The 18,440-nt window shown below is 41.7% G+C and overlaps 4 protein-coding genes across 7 annotated transcripts in view; 3 read left to right on the forward strand and 1 right to left on the reverse strand.

Moving 5' to 3' along the window:
* The first annotated feature begins 288 nt into the window (after window positions 1–288).
* Window positions 289–5,910, forward strand: LOC116805575 (bromodomain-containing protein DDB_G0280777). Its single transcript, XM_032738266.2, has 3 exons — window positions 289–1,303; window positions 4,903–5,601; window positions 5,670–5,910. Exons 1-3 carry the CDS (start codon window positions 435–437, stop codon window positions 5,770–5,772), a joined length of 1,671 nt encoding a protein of 556 aa, XP_032594157.1. The 5' UTR covers window positions 289–434; the 3' UTR covers window positions 5,773–5,910.
* A 650-nt stretch (window positions 5,911–6,560) lies between these two features.
* Window positions 6,561–18,440, reverse strand: part of LOC6565332 (protein gone early) — a 30,338-nt gene continuing 18,458 nt past the window's right edge. For 2 of the 4 annotated variants that reach the window (XM_001991668.2, XM_032737955.2), the window contains exons 5-11: window positions 9,913–10,176; window positions 9,667–9,818; window positions 8,746–8,873; window positions 8,095–8,661; window positions 7,891–8,013; window positions 7,314–7,817; window positions 6,561–7,225 (exon numbers count right to left, since the gene is read on the reverse strand). In XM_001991668.2, coding sequence (XP_001991704.2) covers window positions 7,138–7,225; window positions 7,314–7,817; window positions 7,891–8,013; window positions 8,095–8,661; window positions 8,746–8,873; window positions 9,667–9,818; window positions 9,913–10,176 — 1,826 coding nt within the window. In that variant the 3' untranslated portion in view covers window positions 6,561–7,137. The remainder of the gene's footprint in view (window positions 7,226–7,313; window positions 7,818–7,890; window positions 8,014–8,094; window positions 8,662–8,745; window positions 8,874–9,666; window positions 9,819–9,912; window positions 10,177–18,440) is intronic. The other 2 variants (XM_032737954.2, XM_032737953.2) reach the window with 1 other exon arrangement.
* On the forward strand, window positions 11,362–12,775 carry LOC6565387 (translation initiation factor IF-2). The gene is made up of 3 exons (XM_043215954.1): window positions 11,362–11,376; window positions 11,447–12,326; window positions 12,426–12,775. Exons 1-3 carry the CDS (start codon window positions 11,362–11,364, stop codon window positions 12,773–12,775), a joined length of 1,245 nt encoding a protein of 414 aa, XP_043071889.1.
* On the forward strand, window positions 16,152–17,074 carry LOC6565386. The gene has a single exon (XM_001991671.3). It carries the CDS (start codon window positions 16,282–16,284, stop codon window positions 17,008–17,010), a length of 729 nt encoding a protein of 242 aa, XP_001991707.1. The 5' UTR covers window positions 16,152–16,281; the 3' UTR covers window positions 17,011–17,074.

The raw sequence follows: 18,440 nt of genomic DNA on the forward strand, positions 1-18,440 counted from the left end.
CAGCAACAACCGAAACAAATGAGGCGGCAATTTAAAAGTCAAAGTCGAAGAAAAAGTAAAACACAGACAGACAGATAGGAGAAGGGAGAAAATCAGTATTTCAAAATGAGTGCCGATAGAAACAACAATAAATATTAAACAAATTGTTACAATTACATTGTTTCTGTTTTTTTTTTTTTTTTTTTTTGTTGCGTTCAAATTTATGTTTAGAATTTTTAATTTTTTGTGTTTTCTGTTTTTTTTTTGAAGTGAAGTGAAGTGAAGAGACAGACAGAGTACCGCGAACCGAAAACCGAACCGAACCGGCGAGCGTCGAGCATATAACTGAAACTGAAACCGAAACGCAGCGAGGCAGCGAGCAGTGAAGCCAGCAACAACAGCGTTGACGTCGACGCCAATAGCAGCAGCAGCAGCAGCAGCAGCAGCAGCAACAAATGGACAACAAGACGCTGGCGGAGGGAAACGCGCGCAGGCGCCGCAACAATACAACAACTGCCCAGCAACGGGAGCAACAGCGCCAGCTGGAGCTGCAGCGAGAGCGTGAATGGGTTGGCAACACTCAGGCAACTGGTAAGGCGGCAACGCTGCCCAAATCCCAACTCCATTTAAGCGCCAAGGCGCTGCCGAATGGCAAAGGCAACAAGAGCAATAATAACAATGCCAAGAAGCGCAATCGCTGCTTGGGAGCCGTTCGGGAGCCGGTGCAGCGTCCAGTCTTGCGTACATCGAGTGTGGCATTTGGATGCAGCTACTCGGTCATGTCATTCATGTCAACGCTGTCAGCAATTCCGACGCAGCCGACCAAATGCAACAAATTCAAATCGCCACAACAGCTCAAGTCAATGAAGCCAATGGAAGCGGCGCACAAGCAGCTGGAGCTGTTGCTCACGCGCATTGAGAATGATGCAGTGAAGCCGAGACAGATGGCGGTGCCGGTGACCGAGCCAGCATCGAAACGACAACGATGCAAGCCGCCGGCGCCGGCAAAGCGGGTGCGACAACAAATGGAGCATCCGCCGCCAGTGCCGACAGTGTCGCCGCTGAACAGCGCTCGCCGCAACGAAACTACGACGACGACGACGATGTTGAGTGTGCCGCTGACACATAATCCTCAATTGCTGCTCGAAACAATTTCGCAGAGCGATAAACAGGAGAAGCAGCAGGTTGTCAACATATTGCACAGCGAACATAATACTAATCATGATCATTATCATCATGATGATGATGGTGATGATGATGATGTTAACGATGCTGATGACGGTGATCCATCAAAAGATGCAGTACATCCCACACTCCAAATGCTGTAAGTATTTATTCCACTTCCCACCCAAAATGTTGCTGTTGCTGTTGGCAGCCTCAGCGGCAACAGCAGCAGCAGCAGCAACAGCAGCAGCAGCAACTGTAAATGATGTCATCGTCACCGTTGCCGCTCTCTCTCAGAGAGCGTCAGCTGCTCTCGCGCGCTCTTTGTGCAGCCTTTTCGGCTGTGGCCATTGTTATTGTTTGACGGTAGCTCTCACCTCACCTCACCTCACATCACACCACACCTCGGCTCGCGCTGTTCACCACTCCATTGCGCTGCCTTACTGTTCTCTTTCGCTCTCTCTCTCTCTGTCTCTCCTACACAATGGTCATGGAACAGTCAGCTGTCAATGCGCTGCTGACGCCATCGCGCTCTGCTTTGGAGTTACTCACCCAACGGCGACTCCCAAGTTCGCTTGCGTTTGCAAAAAGAAAAACAATAAACCGAAAATATCAACAGATTTTGTTGTTGCTGCTGCTGCTGCCGCTGCCGCTGCTGCTGTTGGCAGCCTAAGACTTTCGCTGTTGTTGCTGTTGTTGTTATCGTGTTCGTTTTTGTTTGTCGCCCTCAGTTTGCGATTAGAAGTATTTACCACTAAGTGCTACCTACATACAAAAAACGAACAAATACACACACACACACATAGTTGAGAGCAAGGCTCTATTTGTTGTGCAGCTCTTGGGCGAATTTTGGTTAGTTGGTCACCTGACTTATCAATTGACAGTCCAAGACTTTGACCTTATCTTGTCTGACAGTCGCCTTTAACTTGGCCCTTATCAAGTGCGCGCCCACTCTCTAACTATTACTATTATTATAAATCTCAGTCTTCAACCTTAACCGATCGCATTTCAGATTTATATACATACTTATGTATGTTTGTTTGTATGGATCTATGGATCCAACCAACCACATTGCCTTAGAGCTGAGAGTAAGCCGAGAGGCAGGCAGCAGAGACAGGTAACCGACAGCAATGGCTCTATTCACTTATCATATTGATAATGAAATGTACATATGTCTACATGTACATACATGCACACATACATACATATGTATACATATGTGTATTGAATATAAACATTTTATGGGGTCAGCAAGTGTTTAAGTAGCACATATACACTCAAATTTTGTGCTGATTCAACCAACGTCAAATAACTGTAGGTAATAAATTTTACCTGTGCATTTGCGATCGCGTCTGAAATACGCCGCTTGTTCAATCTGATTGTTGCACATTATTCGTGAATGATATTATAAAAAATTCAGTTTAGGTTGGAAAGAAAACTTAAAATGTTGCAGTTGAAATCATTTTTTCATTTCTTAAGTCCTTCTGATGTGGTCTTCCAGTAGTGCAACTTGTAGAAAACTTACTGTGGCTTTTTCCAGCCAAAGATCAACAGAAAATAAATATTAAAATCGTGCCTTACAATGTCGAAGTTGGTATAAGAAAACTAGTTGTTTCTTTAAAGACATCTTTGCATTAGATTCTTCAACTTCGCAGTTTCTAAGATTCTTATTCCCTTATAGTACTCGTAGTCTGTGATTGGTGTCCAAGATGCTGAATTCATTACGATTTAAGCGTATTGCTGGTGCCACTGCAGCCGTAGCAGCTCACCTCATGCCGCAGCCCCTTCTCCACCTGAGGTTAGCTCTAGGTGGGTATTTAGCAACTGTTTTGTAGTTGCGCTCGCCTGATATGAGAATTTGTCGTAATCAAATACGACGACCTCTAATCGACAACTGTTTGCAATTGTAATTCACGCTGTTTTTCCTCCTATTTTTTTTTTGCACTTTTTTGAGATAAAATTTGCAAAAACAAAAAAAAAAAAAAACACTCGCAAAAAATAAAAATAAATAAAAATATGCCAGGGCATATAACATTTAGTCATTCGTTGTTGTTATTGCTGTTGCTTGTGCACTCGGCGAAAATCGCTGCTTTAAATTCAAATTTGAATCTAAGTAGAAATCTCTCCTTTAAACTATTTTGAATAAAGCACAATCTACGCCAGCATTTTGTAACTAGAATTTGTTTATAATGTCATAGTTAGAATGTCACTAAAGAACTTTTATTTTCGACTTAAACTGATTTGATTTTATTTGAAGGTAGTATTAGCATTCAGATAAAAAGTTGATCACTTAAAATAATAGCTAAAGTTCTTATTACTTAATTAAATATATAATATGAAATAACCTGTACCTAACTCATCCCAAACCTGTCTAAAATTAAGCAGGTATCGCATTGCATAGAATAAAAAGCGTTCTGGAAATTAGAATTTCGTACTCTGGAGTAGGATTTTCGATCTTGATCTGATTTGCGCAATATATCTGCTCGATTTGAGTACAAAGTTCTCTATAATTATAACCTGTGAATATGATTTTCAACGTAGTTCAAATTTGGACGTTTGTGGACGTTTTTGTAATTTCATTTTTTTCTTTATTGATGATGTCGTTTTTACTTTGAGTGATGCGACCGCTTTGGTTTTGCCCTTTAGAATCTATCGATAACAAAAACCGGCCCCGACCCTGACTCGTAACTCGGGCCTGAGTCTGTGTTGGGGGCTCACTAACGTGCCGGACCCGATGACTATTAATACTTTGGCTCTGCTGCTGCTGTTGCTGCTGCTGCTGCTGCGCTTCATTTGTTTGATCAATAAATTGGCGCCCCTCAATCAACGGGGCCCCTACTAACGACCGTTCCAGAGGTTGCCTCATCGCTCGACTCGCCGCAGTGTTTATTAATGAACTCTTCTTTGGCGGTTTGCGTTTGTTTGTTTGTTTGTTTGTGGAGCGGCTTCTCCTCCATTTTCCCCAATTTGATTGTGTCATGTTATTTTCCGTGCACTGTCTCTGTCCATCTGCAGCAGGGCAGGGAGAAACAGTGAGAGACCGGGGATTAGGGGGCACTGGGATTCGATTGCCATTAGCATAGCCACAGCCCGTAAGTCCCCAGTAAACCCGTCCACATACACTATAACCCACTTGGAGTCGCTTCACTTGCCCACCTCCCACAAGCTCACACAACAACTGATATCAAAACTGAAATAGCAAATCAACTCAAGAAATTTGCTAGAAAAATGATATATATAAAGATTATAATATTCAGAATAATCACTTATTAGGGATTGAATTATTCTTTAAATAACAATCTAAGAAGTTGGACTCTATTTGATTCATCTATTTGCTCTAACCTAGAGACTCGGCACGAGGAAAGGGTATATGCAAAACGCTTAGCTATTTTTCTTCTGTTTTTTTTTGACATTGGCCTTGAGACTCGTGTGGGACACTTGCAGTTCTTGGGGCAGGGGAATGGGGGGTTACTGCGGGGGGAATTGCGTGTCGGCAGCCCATATGAAACTTAATAAAGCGCGTTTGGAGCTGTTGGGACTGTTGGGATAGTCCATGCGATACTATACTATGACGTGACTGTGACTGTGAATGGCAGCGTATCAGGCTGATGCAATTTGCCGGCTTTATGCGTTGTGCGTTGTGCGTTGTGCTAATCATCCAAATGGCAAGCGCTGAATTTGTTTGTGAACATGGACTGGCTTTGATTTATTGGCGCCAATTCGAAATCTAATTTTGTCCGCCTGTCCGCCTATCCCCAGGCCGTTGGCTTTGACGCCCGGTGAATCGCCGTATCGCGAGAATTTCTTGCCTGGGCATCGCGTTCCGAGGGAGCGCCAAAAGAAGCAGCAGCAGCAACTCCAAGCGCCCAAGACACAGCTCGATACCAGTGGCAAGATCTTTCAATCCGTACTGCCGGTGGAGGACTTCGACGATGAGAAGCCAGTGTCCGACACGAAACTGGAGCACCACGACCAGCCAGCAGAAATTCAACCGGAGTCGCAGCAGATGCGCCAGCTGCAGGCAATGAAAGAGCGGGCCGAACTGGATAGGCAGAAACAGTTGGTCATCGAGTGGCGTCTCCGTCATCGCCTGACCGAATTGAGACAGACGGAGCAGCAGATGACCAAACGTGTGCTGAAGAAGTCCCTGCAATTGAAGCAACTGAAAAAGACAATTTCCGAAAGGAATGCACGCAGGCGGGTCAAGCTGCTGTATTCCACTCAAGCCACCGTCAATAATAGTGGCATTGATGAGGATTGGAGCTTTGACCAAGATCTCGACGACGATGATGATGATGTAACGCCGCGCCCCAATATCGTTGTATCATCATCAACTCCGGATGATGATGATGATCTTAGCGATGCGCTTAAGCAGCGACAGCAATTCCAAGAGCAATGCCAGCAAAGTTGCCTGTATAGTGATCCCAAGTGTTCGACACCCTGGAATATGATTGCCAAGTAATAATTATAATTAATTCTTCACCATCTACCTCGACAAACTTTTAATCGCATAACCCTTTACGCAGCATAAGCAACACATTTAGCACACAGTTAATGGAAATCATAAACGCTGAACTCCATCAAAGCATACCCATTTTATCCACTGATTTGGCCAACCAGTCCAATTAATCTAATCCTATTACGGATACTCTACCCCGACAAGTAAAAGTAAAATTTTACGTGCACCATTTAAATTGTATATAAATATTTGACGGTAATAATAATAAATAAAACAGCTTAATGGCCAACCAAAGTTACTTCAAAGTACGCCAAAGCCTACTTCATTTACCATGAATCATAATTCCACTCTCTTAGCGAAATAAAGATTAAGGTCTACAGGATGACATAACCAAAATGGACTCGGCAATCCAAACTGTGTGCAGTTCTGGCAATATGATGTCATTCAAAGTTTTCGAAATCCATTTAGAGATTTAGTTTAATACACAACAAATAAGCACGTTGCAATCGGACGGTCCCAACTACAAAATACTCTGATACCAGTATATCAAATCCGAAATTTTTATTTAAATACTTCCAACAAACTAAACTTATCTTATCTTCTTCCGCTCGAACTTGTTTCCGATTTAATGAATCCGAAATTTTGTTCCCTTCCCGTTAAAAAATCTAAAATATATGGCAGCTCTGCCAACGTATGTAAAATGGCCTTTATACAAATCATATTTATTTATTTATTTTGTTTCATAATTATTGTAAATTTCCAAAATCTGTATTTTCTGTTGCATACACAGGAGCAGGTCATCTGGTTGATGTTGACACGTATCTGGCTGCCAGTAAGCCCACCTTTGCATATCTTATCAGCTCCTAAAAGCACACAGCACTGAGTGCAATTATCAATTGTAAGTCGGACCAATTTGGACCTTCTGACCTGAAAAGTATGCAATAATTCTCGTAACGTGTTTCATTGGAAAAATTCGTGTTCTTTTTATTGTTTTGAAGAACGTTTAGAAATTAAATTCAATTTATACAGTGGTCAATGCGCTTATCGGCTAAGTAGGACTATATTACGCACTACAGAACTATGGAATATGTCGTCGATTAGGCATATGCAGTTTAAGTGTGATTACATTCTATATTCAACAACGTAACTGTCGCGATTTCAATGATGCGGCCTAAAAGTATACAATGCATGGCTGTCAGTGTAAGTGCGTGTGAGTGTGTGTGTGTGTGTGTGTGTGTGTTGGGGTGTAAGTGATGTCAAGAGTAGTTTTTGTCGCTTCATGTGTTACAAATGTTGTTGAAAGTAATGCTACTTATTACAAATATGTAGACTAACTTTACCGCTTAATTACAAACTAAGTTTTGCGCGATTTTTGTGTGGCATAACTCTTCGTCTCTGGGTGTGTGTGTGTGTGGGTGTGTGTGGGTGTGTGTGTTGTGTGCTTGGATGTAAAAAAAAGTACAATAAATATGTGGCTGAAGTAAGGAATCCTACACACCGAGTACATTGAGTTATGCGGCATGTACTTGGTCCCCTCACAGCAAATTGGAGCAGCTGGTTTCCGAGGCGGCACAGTTTGTGGAGCGTGGCAGGAATTGTATATGCTGCCAAGTAGCGTTGAAACTGCACCAGAAAGAGAGAGAGACAGAGGCAATGAGCAACGGCTAAGTGTATGAGAGAGAGAGAGAGTGACAGACGAGACAAAACTTACAGATACCGCTCGGCCAACTGTCGCTCCACATGGGGCTTGATGCGTGCATAGTCCTTGTCCGCAATTGGTGTACTACAGTGCTGCTGCATGTAGGCCAGCGTGAAGAGCTCGTTCTCATTGAAGGAACGCAGGCCGGGCACGCGCAACCGCCGCGTGAGCCCCAGCGCATCATAGGTGGCCACCTGATCGATGCCGGCACCCTCGATGGCGCTGCCCGCATCGATAGCCGTCACAAAGCTGCTCAACGCTCGTGCTGCGGTCCGAGCAGCGCTGAGCGTTACATGAAAGCTCTTGAGCGCATCCACTGACAGGGCGCGCAACTCATGCCCAAGACGCGGCGGTTGGCCGGCTGTCAGACAGCCAACATCCGGCTGGGCATATTCAATCTCGGGCACTGCGTCGCTAAGCTCCGAGCTCTGTGCATTGAACTGCAGCAGAAAGGTGGCAAAATTGTCGATCAGCGTCTCCAATATGTCAGTGCCAATACGAGCAAAATTGACGGACCTGCAATTGCAACACGTGGTAAGTGGTAAGTGGTAAGCAAATGTTGAAAGATAACAAGAAAGAAAATACGTACACAGGATAGCGATAGTCGTAGTAGTTGTTTTTGACCAGTACTCGCGAGATGAGCAGCATGTTGAGCTTGTTGGAGTATGCAATGGGTTGCGGATGATCTCTGGTGTACATCTCGGACACAATGCTGCAAGCCACAATATACAAAATTCAATAATCATAATCTGCTGCTCTCAAGCAAAAGGGGCAACGGACTAAGACTACTTACACATCCAGCATTGGCAATGTCTTCAGCTTATCTTCCATGCGCGATCGGCGAAATGTCCAAATGGAAACCAAATGCTCAACAAAGTTCAGATTGCTCAGCAGCAGATCGTTGTAGTAGTCGCTAATGTATTTGGGTTGATCGAGCACTTCGCTGGGTATGCCAAACTGGAGACGCATCTCGGCTAGCTTCTTGTGCAGAAACTTTTGGGCTGTTGGCTCTAGCCAATGCGCCTGCGCCAATGAATCCTGCAGTTGATTGCGCAAACTGTAAAACATTAGCTGCAGGAACTTCTCATTGCCAACAGTTTTGGTTAGGCTGTCAGCAGCATCGCTGATCTGACTGCGATACGTTCCCTCAAACTGCTGCTTGGGGGGCTGCTGCTGCAGTGCATCCACCGCAAATGGCAACCAGTCGCGCACCACCTTGCTGCAGTGGAGCCAACGCGGATAGCTGGCGGTCCGCCCATAAATCGAATGATCAAAATGTTCGGCCAGCGTGCGGTACTCCTTGGAAAGATGCGGTAGCATTTGACGCGCTAGCGACCAAATGATAAAGTTGTTAATTGGTCTGCAGAGAAAATCGGAGCGAGTTATAAAATAAATATATATACAATGTGCTAATATTATTCAATTCATAGCTGGACGGACTCACTTCTTGTCCGATGTGGAAATTAGATTGGATATCGCATGGAAGACTTCCACATCACGCACCATCACTTCCGTCTCCTCGCTGATCTTTGTGTTGGTAAAAATGGCCTGAAGTGACTCCAGAATGGGCAGCTGTACAAAATAGAATTCAATTACATGCATTAACTCATTAAAAAATCTACATTTTTCTACATTCTCATTTGTATTATGTATGAATTTAGAACAGCATTTTTGATGTATTGCGATTAATTAAAATGAGTCATGTTATTTGTAGCGCAATTGATACCACCGTTAATTATTATTAAAAAATATAGATGATTATGCCTTATGTTTGTTTAACAAACAACTTTGAGATTATGTAGGTTATTTGAAGTGAACTTCATTTACGACAGGCTACAGTTTATTTCATTAAAAGATTGGTTTGATATTTTCCCAAGTTTTTGAAATTTGTATCAGCAAACATTTCATTTCATGATACGATTTTCTATTTGCATATTTTGCAACAAATTCGTATTTATTTAATTTAACCGGCAAAGCTCAATTAAGCACAAACATATCTCTGTCTCATCGGGTATTTTTTTAATATATTTTATTGCACAAGAAGTCTAGAACCTTTAAAGATCTTTCAAATAAGCAAATAATAAGATGAGAGATGTGTATATAATACATATGGATATATTTAGTGCAAGTATATTTTGGTATTAGCATATAGACACAGTGTTATGTATAGAAAGACACATGTGGATTATAAACCAGTTGCGCGGAAAGTTGAAACAACTTTCTGTGGCTTAAGACATGCCAGAATGCCATGCTCAAATTCCTAATTAGTAGAGTTAATTAGGAACTAGTTCTGGATGGTAGTAATTGGGAAATCACATTGCAGCATATAGTTTTTCTGACGTTGTGCTTGTGGTTGGGGCCTTACCGATGGTGCGATGCTCTTGAGATCGGAAAGCCGGAGCAGCTTGTTCTGCTGACGATCCCCGCTCCCCTTGGCCGACTCAATGTGATTGACGATGCGGCGCTCGTAGTGGAAAATGTCATCTGCAAAGATATCCGCCTCACGAGCAACAATACCTGCAATGTGAATATGAATACATTATATGAAATTGGCATGCCAGCATACAAGCAAGCAGATATATGATCGATCAGGGAGGGGGACATCACTTACCCAAGTTAATGGCAAAGTCACGCAGGAGCAACTTATAGCCGCGCACCACTTCATCGTCGGCATCGGGGCCATAGAAATACTTGTCCGGCAGTCCTAGCTCGCCCTCGTCCAGGGTGATTATGTAATCGTATGGTATATTATAGCTGTTCTCAACGCTCACGCGAAAATAGGGAAAGATTCCAAATTTGGCATGCAGATGCTTCAGTGCGCTTTTGTACTCCCAGTTCAGCAAGCGATTTGTTGCCGAAAATGCCTGCCAGCCACCTGCAAAATGCATCCGCATCCGCAATGTCAATGGATGGAATAGGAAGTTGAGAAGTTGAGTTTGAAATTAGTATCATGCGGTAATCCGGTCTGTGGGGGAATGACCCATCGCTTTGTTAATATATATCTCAACATCGAGCAGTGCTAATCAAATACCACTGAGGCACAGACATGAAATTTGGCGAAAAAAGAAAAGCATATAAAAATCTAAGCTTATGATCGCACAATATGCATATACAAGTCATAATCGATATAAATATATTATGCATACATGTACGTGTGTATGGATCTCGGGATTTTTAACAATTAAAAGCGCTAAAATGTTTGGCTGCAACGTCTTGGAAATTTCAGACCAACTCTTCTTCTCTACCCACTCGCGTCTTGCAGTCGTAAACAAAGCCAAAAATCCAAGTAACGCAAGAAACGCAACTTCTAAAACCAAACTGTGTATACTCTACCACAATATATGCTTGTATCTATATAGAAGAAAGTATATTTAAGCAACCACATATGGATATAGTTACGAGAAGTGAGTGAGTTTGACGAACTGAGTGACTGGTTGGTGATTTCAGTCAGATTTGCCGACAACCTCCTTCTTAGGTCGAGCCAGTTAAAAAATTCCATAAATCTAATATTATTTGATGCCAAAGAAACAATAATTGTTTTGCTAAGTGTTTTTTCTTTCTTATATTGAGGCTTTCATCCAGTACTTAAGTTAATTCACAGTCATAAAATAATTTAAAGAACAATCACTAATTTAAGTCTTGATCAACAATTGGGAATTTCTTTGGCTCCATCAGGATTTGGACATGGTCAGGTGGCATCAGCCAGCTAATGGTGGCGGCATTTTGGGCACTATTGGATCGATTGTGTCAGCGGTGCTGTTTGCAGCACCAATTAGCGCCTGCAAAGCATAAAGAAATAAATAATAAAAAAAACAAAACTAAACATAAATCTGAGTCGCCAGCCGGATTTTTGGTGTTATAGTTTGATATTTGATTTTTAACAATTTATTGCAAATCAATGCGAGCAAATTAATTAACTTCAATTAAAGGCATCCAACTTAGGCCGCCTTGCTATAAAAACTGAACGCCGTCTTCAAACAGGGCATCAATCTAGTGCAGCATCTCCGTCACTAAGCTTCATCCCTCCGCTTTCCCGTGAATAGTTGCGTCCATTGTGAACATGAATAAGTTTGTGGTAAGTTCCATCAAGCCAAAGGATTAGAGTACAATCGAATCAACATCCGATATCCGAAATCCGGTTGCAGGTTTTAGCCTGCCTGGCAGCAGTGCTCGGCTGCGCAACGGCGCGTCCTGATCTCAGTCGTCAGGCCTACCACTATGATGTTGGCCACAACACCGGTGTGGTGTCCACCCCATTGATCACCACAAGCAGCTCATATCAGCCAACGGCATCGGGCAGCGGCTACTATAACAATCTGCCATCGGTGGGTCAATTGGGTCTGGTGGGCAACTCGGGCCTTGCTCCATCATCGCAGGTTAGCTCCGTGAACGGTGTCCAATATACTGGCCAGACCACCTATTCGAATGGCGGTGGTGGTGTCACTTACTCCAATGGCGGTGGCGGTGGCGGCTCCTACTCCGGCGGCGGCATCGGTGGCGGCATCGGTGGCGGCATCGGTGGCGGCTCCTATTCCAGTGGTGGTGGCGGTGATTATGGCAACTACGGTGTCGGAGTTGGCAGCAGCGGTATTGTGAACGATAATATTGGTTTGGCTGGCATTCATCCGGGCCCGGAAGTCAACTACAAGGAACAGGAGAAATATATCAGCCATTTGGCCAACTTCCAGCCCCCGGTGATTAGCAAGCATTTCTATTTGCACACCGCTCCCGAGGATCACGATGACCAGCAGATTGTGCGCTATGTGAATGTGGGCAGGCCACAGAAGAACTATCGTGTGGTGTTCATCAATACACCCGCATCGACCACCAGCAAGGCCAAGATCATTGCCAATATTGCACCCGTCGAGGAGAAGACAGCCATCTATGTGCTGGCCAAGAAATCGAATGCTCTCGATGTCAGTGCCGAGGTGGTTACACAGCGTCCCGTCAGCCACAAGCCAGAGGTGTTCTTCATCAAGTACAAGACACCAGCGGAGGCGGCTCATGCCCAGCAGATCATTCAGGGTGAGTCCTTAGCCGTTGAATATCCCTCCTCCTCGTGGATCTATCATCCATCAACTCTCCCTATATCTCTCTCTCTCTCTCTCTCTCTTACTCTTTTAGCCAACTATGATGCTTTGGGCGGCAGCTCGCAGTCTACTGATGAGGGTCTGGTGCCTGCCTCCTCGGTCATTAACAGCTTGGGTGACAATGGCGCCTCTGGCGTTCTGTCCGATGGCTCCGGTGGCGTCAACATTATTGGCACTGGCGGTGCACCAATTGTCGATACCATCGTCGGTGGTGCCAATAACGGTGGTGCTTTGCAGTTCGATGGCAGCGGCAGCAGTAACACCCAAACCACTGTCAGTGGTGGCAATGGTCTCATTGGCGGTGGTGGCAGTGGTCTCATTGGCAACAATGTTATCCAAACCACTTATCTGCCCGCCAAGCCAATCAGGTCGGTCAAGTACTAAGCTCTTGCAATGTCTGCCCTGCACCAAAACATCACCCAGAAACTAACCAGAGCCAGTCAACATCTGACTGGACACGCACTCGATCGATTCTTGTTTCTAATTGAATAATCCACGGCGATTATTTTGCTAGAATTTGTTAAATGTAACTTTTGCGATATTCTTCTAGATTAATCTTGCGATCTATGCAAAGCCAAACCCCTATTTTTTTCCAATTTTTTTTTTAATAAAAGTTAAGGATTTCTTTAAGCATTCATAAAAATGATTTGAAGTATTATTTCAAGGTTTTTAACCTTGAGTGGTGAGTGAAATAAAGTTGAGGGAAACAATAATTTCAGATTCGTTAAAAATACAGTTGAAAGGCCAACTTAATCAAATATTAATATATAGAACAATTTAATATAATTAGCAAGTTAACCATAAATTAATGAAAAATGTCAGCGCTTCTGAAATATTTTGTCTTGCATAACCGGGCGCCTAAAAGCATTTCCATCACCCCCTCCCCCCTCTCGCCTCCACAAACACACACACACACACACGACCCTACGCTCCACGCTCCGACCAGTCGGCTATTTGGCAAGCTGTTCATAATTGTTGAAACTGCAGCACTCAAAAACAACAACAACAACAAAAACAGCAACAGCAACTGAAAACTATAGAAAAATTGACAGAGCAAGACTTGGTGAAGCACCACCAGCGAAATCGATGGCAAATAAATTAGCGTCTTAAATAAATAAAAAAAAAAATAAGAGAAAAAAATATAAACTAATACTGATACAAAAACAAAGTCAACTCGAAATCAAATTCGGAGAGCAGCAACGTGCTGCAAGGTCGATTCACCAATGCAACGCATTAAAATACCAGACAGTATTCAAATGTACAGAAAAATACACACACACACACACACACACACATACACATACACATACAGAATTATATATGTGCACATATGTATAGGCAACGATGGGATGGCAGCCACGCCCCAAGTAGTATAACACCGCCTTAAATCAAAAATTTATGATCAATATATGGATTACAACCGCTGGCAGATGCTACCTGATATTTGGTATTTTAGTTTGATATTTTTTTTATATTAGATATAGAAATGCATATCTTATATCTGAAAGCATCTGCATATTAATGCCCCGCGATCTTTGCATAAAGATAATCACACCTACTAAATAAACGATACGATCTGTTGCCAGTCGAATCAAATCGAATCGAATCGAATTGAGACGAGTCAAAAATTTGTCCCTCGGATTTTACTGTCAACGTTCATAAAAAATTACATAAATTTCTTGATGATGTTTTTTTTTTCGGCTTTTGAGATATGAAATTATGGGTACGGAATGCCTAATTGATAATTATCATTTTGTTCGCCTTTGAATCAGGCATATAGTTGCTAATTACTAAATTATAATTATAATTAGTGAATACCTACATCCAACAAGTTTACCGATATTTAGTTGACATTTGTTTTAGCGCTTGTTTTTTTTTGTTTTTTTTTTTTTTTGGTTGTTTTGCTAGGTTTATGTTCTGCTATCAATCAACAATCACAATGACAAGTCAGCAAGTGAGCTCATAAATCGATTTGCCCATATGCTAATTCTTCTGCTTCCACATTTGGCCAAATTTTGTTTTATGGCGCTCTTTGTGGCGACCTCCAAGCCAAGCCAGACCAGGCCAGGTGAATGTGTCGCATGCTTCCGTTGGTTTGTGCACTCGCTAAGCGGCTGACTCATCAGCCGCAAATACATCTGCACATAGACACACACACACACACACACACACACACATATATATCTATTGTTGTTGCTGAGTGGTTTAGGAGGCCACCAAATAAAGTATTGTTTAGCCATAGTAGCCGAAGAATAAAAACAAATGTAGACATGATGGTTGCTTTGGAAATTCCAACTGAGAAATGCTCAATATAGACAGATAGATTTATTTATATTTAAAAGACATTTCGATTGGGAAACTTGGTATTTAATAGGCATATATAAATAAAGGGTTTAACTTTATTATTAATATATTTATTTCTTAATGAATTCATTAGCATAGCTATCAGTTGAACTTGATATTAAATAAGAAGTTAACATTAAAATAGATTTAGTTTCATCATCTTTTTGTTGAACTCGATAATAGCATGCACTCTGAACTATCAAGCAGGTTTCATTTTCAGTCTTTGTACTGGATACTGGTATACTTAGTTTTGTATAATTTTCTTCATATAGGAAATCATTTTCTTTACGCTTTAAATATAAGTGCCACATCGAATTAAAACAATAATCCACACTTTAAACGGTAAAGTCAATTGCCTATCAAAGATTAGCTAATAAATTTATAAAAATACAAACACGTTTAATAATATAAAGTACTTATAATAATAATAATAATACAGTTGCTTACACTTATGTCTATAGTTCTTAGGAGGATTAATTAGATTGTGATATTGTGTAAATTAAAAATATTTCTAAAATTAGATTGAAGATAGCCTTCAACCTTTTCAAAAATGATTCATTTTTGTATACGTCGTTTGATTTTGTATTGAATCAGATCGATTCATTCATATTGAGATGCATGAAATCATATTTTAACTGTTGCGAATTTGCAAGTTAATCGATCAATTTACTGATGGACAGGTCAGCTGTCTTACTCTAGGGGGGAGCAAAAGAAAAAACCCAGCAAACAAGTTTGGCTATACAAATGTTGGGCGATTGTTTTTTGCTGAACTGGAGGCCTAAAGTTGAGATGCCATTTAATAAGATGCAAACGGTCAACAAGCCTACAAACCTGGCAAAATTTCTATATATTTGGCGACGATCTATGAATCTATTAATAATCCACACGACTGTGAGGACAGCGAAACAGTCAAGTTCAATGCCAAAACTGCCAAAAAAAAGACACCAATTTATATATATATATATATATATATATTTATCTTCGTATGCATATGTATATTCATACAAAAAGCAAAATGAAGAAAGAGGCAAGATGCTTTTGTCAAGATCTATGAGCTTTATTATTGAAATGTAAACCATGGCTACAAGAATCGGCCACGCCCCAAACTACTTATTGGCGCCGAGTCAACGCAGGTCGCAAGACGCATCTGTGAGATATATATATATATTTTTTGTGCATTCGAAAGAGATTTGAATACATTTGTGGCAGCGACTCTCGCTTGGGCCTATGTATTTTGAATCTTGAATAATCGGATTGTTATTGCGATGATGACCAAAAGCAACGTCGCTGGCAATTTACATAAATTACAACAACAAGCGGCCAACAAATGACGCCGGCAGCGCAGCCAGCAGCGTCTTGGGAGGCAGCGCATATAAGTCAAGTGGAGCGGTAAGAAATGCAACCATTGCCCCAGAGCGATTCAAGCCAAAACGTACCCAAAACGAACGCGACGCGATTAGCAAGGATTACACAAGGATAACTCACAAATACACAAACGCACACACACACACACACACACATACAAACATATAAACACATTATACGAAATGCGCTTCATATCGTCTCAAGTTGTGCTGGGCTGCGTCATCGGCGCCGCCTTACTGATCCTGGCCGAGGCACGTCCTCAGTACGGCTATGAGCAGCCACAGGTTGGCGACTTAATTAGTGGCGGCATTGGCGTTGGATTGCCAAATCCTGGTCAGCTGCCGCTGTCAAATCATGCCGGTGACAAATATCTACCGCCGGCCAGCACCACATCGGCTCCGATAATCAATAAGAAATTCTATTTGGTGTCAGCGCCAGAGGATCGCGGCAACGATGGCAAAGTGAAACATTTGGTGCTCGGCAGACCGCAAAAGAACTATCGCGTTGTGTTCATCAAGGCGCCTGCAGGCGATAATGGCAATGTGAAGTATTCGGCCGAGTTTGCGCCACAGGAGGAGAAGACCGTCATCTATGTCCTGAGCAAGAAGGATAACGATCTCGATGCTGGCGATATTGCAACACCAGCGCCAACGCAGCCCAGCAAGCCGGAGGTGTTCTTCATCAAATACAAGACCGACGAGGAGGCCAACCACGCACAGAAGGAAATTCAGGGACAATACGATAAATTGGGCGGCACTAACGAGTACCAGGAGGAGAACAATGCACCAATCACATCGGTTATTGGCAGTCTCGAAGGCCACAATCCCGATGGCAGCTACAACTATCGCCAGACCAGTCGTCCGAGCATTCATCCCAGTGCTCAATATCTTCCCAGTGCTTTGAGGCTTTAAAGGACACTCATTTGCTTAACTCCCCCCACCAGCACACGCACGCACACACACACACACACACACACACACCTATATCCTTTCCCGATTTGTTAAATGTTGTTTAGTTTTAAGCACAACTATATTTTTTTTTTGTACTTGACTTTTTTTTGTTTTTTTTTTATATTTTTGTTTTATGTTTTTGTTATTTGTTTTTGAAAAAGAAGAAAAATAAATGAACTGTATATTTAAAAAGTACGCAACATTTTTTTTTTAAAGATGCTTCCATTGGTAAGGTCGCGTAGTTTCCGCGCTATAAAATGCCATTTAAAAAATTAATAAAAATGCCATAAATAAATTGAAATGTTGCTCAAAACAAGTAAAGCAGCTAATAAAAAGGTCCGAAGTGGCCCAAAGCAAAATGCTCAAATGCAAATCAACAAATTTAAACGTCCAAAATGCGACACTCAACAAAGCGCCCGGCGCCTGAAATGGCTCAAAATTAGCTTAAATGAAGTGAGAAATCAAAATAAGCTCATCAAATTTAATTATAATTGAATAAAACGGAGCATCTTTTCTTCAACCGATCGTTAAACTGACGCCGCATGACAAAATACGACGTCCGGGGAGTGGACCAAAAATAGAGATCAAATCAAGCTGCATAATTTTGCATTTGTGGTTAACGCAACTCGAGACGTTAACAACAAAGTGTTCAAATACTGTTGTATATATACGGTCGACAAATTGACTGCATTTACCCAGCAGTTGAATATTTAACAAACCGAATCGACTCGAAGACATCCATTGAAAATTATTGGTATTACCTAAGATTCTTCAGAGTTTGTGTATTTAATGTGTTGGACGGACGTCTTCTTCACTCGCTTCAAGGCTTATCCTTACTTATGCAATTGACTTTAAATGCGAAAATATGCATATATAAATTAAGGTCAGGAACTTAAAATGCTAAAGATTTAGTATACAGCAAGTAAGAATGCTACGCTATACTTTGAACCCAGCTGTTAAATATATTTTAGTTTTGTTGCGAAATTTCCCGTAAAAAGTTTTGTACACTCAAATGTAAGCATGCGTGGAAGTACTCTCATTTCTTATGACAGGCACAGATTAAAAATAAACTGCAGATTGAAAAATAAACGATATTCACCTAGCCGTACTGAAATCAGAGGATTGCGACAAACGCGTGCATATCCATAAAACATATTATGGGATCTTTCAGTTGATTAACAATATGTTAAGGGATATTATATATCATGTGGTGTACGAGAACTAAAGTTCTAGCTCATAAAATCTCGGAGATCCTTGTTTATACTCGACTAATAATACTAAATATCAAATATAAAACAAAATTATTGGTTCTTAACAGATTTGACTGAAATACACAATTTTTTGATGAAGAAATGCATTTAGTTTTACATTTTTGTCTAGAATAATTCCGA

The sequence above is a fragment of the Drosophila grimshawi genome, unplaced genomic scaffold (assembly GCF_018153295.1).
Source record: "Drosophila grimshawi isolate 15287-2541.00 unplaced genomic scaffold, ASM1815329v1 contig_848, whole genome shotgun sequence".
Taxonomy (NCBI): Eukaryota; Metazoa; Arthropoda; class Insecta; order Diptera; family Drosophilidae; genus Drosophila; species Drosophila grimshawi.

Coding starts and splice junctions, on each gene's coding strand:
- LOC116805575 (XM_032738266.2), top strand. CDS start 435: ATGGACAACAAGACGCTGGCGGAGGGAAACGCGCGCAGGCGCCGCAAC. Junction 1,304..4,902: donor CATCCCACACTCCAAATGCT/GTAAGTATTTAT, acceptor GCCTATCCCCAG/GCCGTTGGCTTTGACGCCCG. Junction 5,602..5,669: donor CCCTGGAATATGATTGCCAA/GTAATAATTATA, acceptor CCCTTTACGCAG/CATAAGCAACACATTTAGCA.
- LOC6565386 (XM_001991671.3), top strand. CDS start 16,282: ATGCGCTTCATATCGTCTCAAGTTGTGCTGGGCTGCGTCATCGGCGCC.
- LOC6565387 (XM_043215954.1), top strand. Junction 12,327..12,425: donor TGCCCAGCAGATCATTCAGG/GTGAGTCCTTAG, acceptor TTACTCTTTTAG/CCAACTATGATGCTTTGGGC.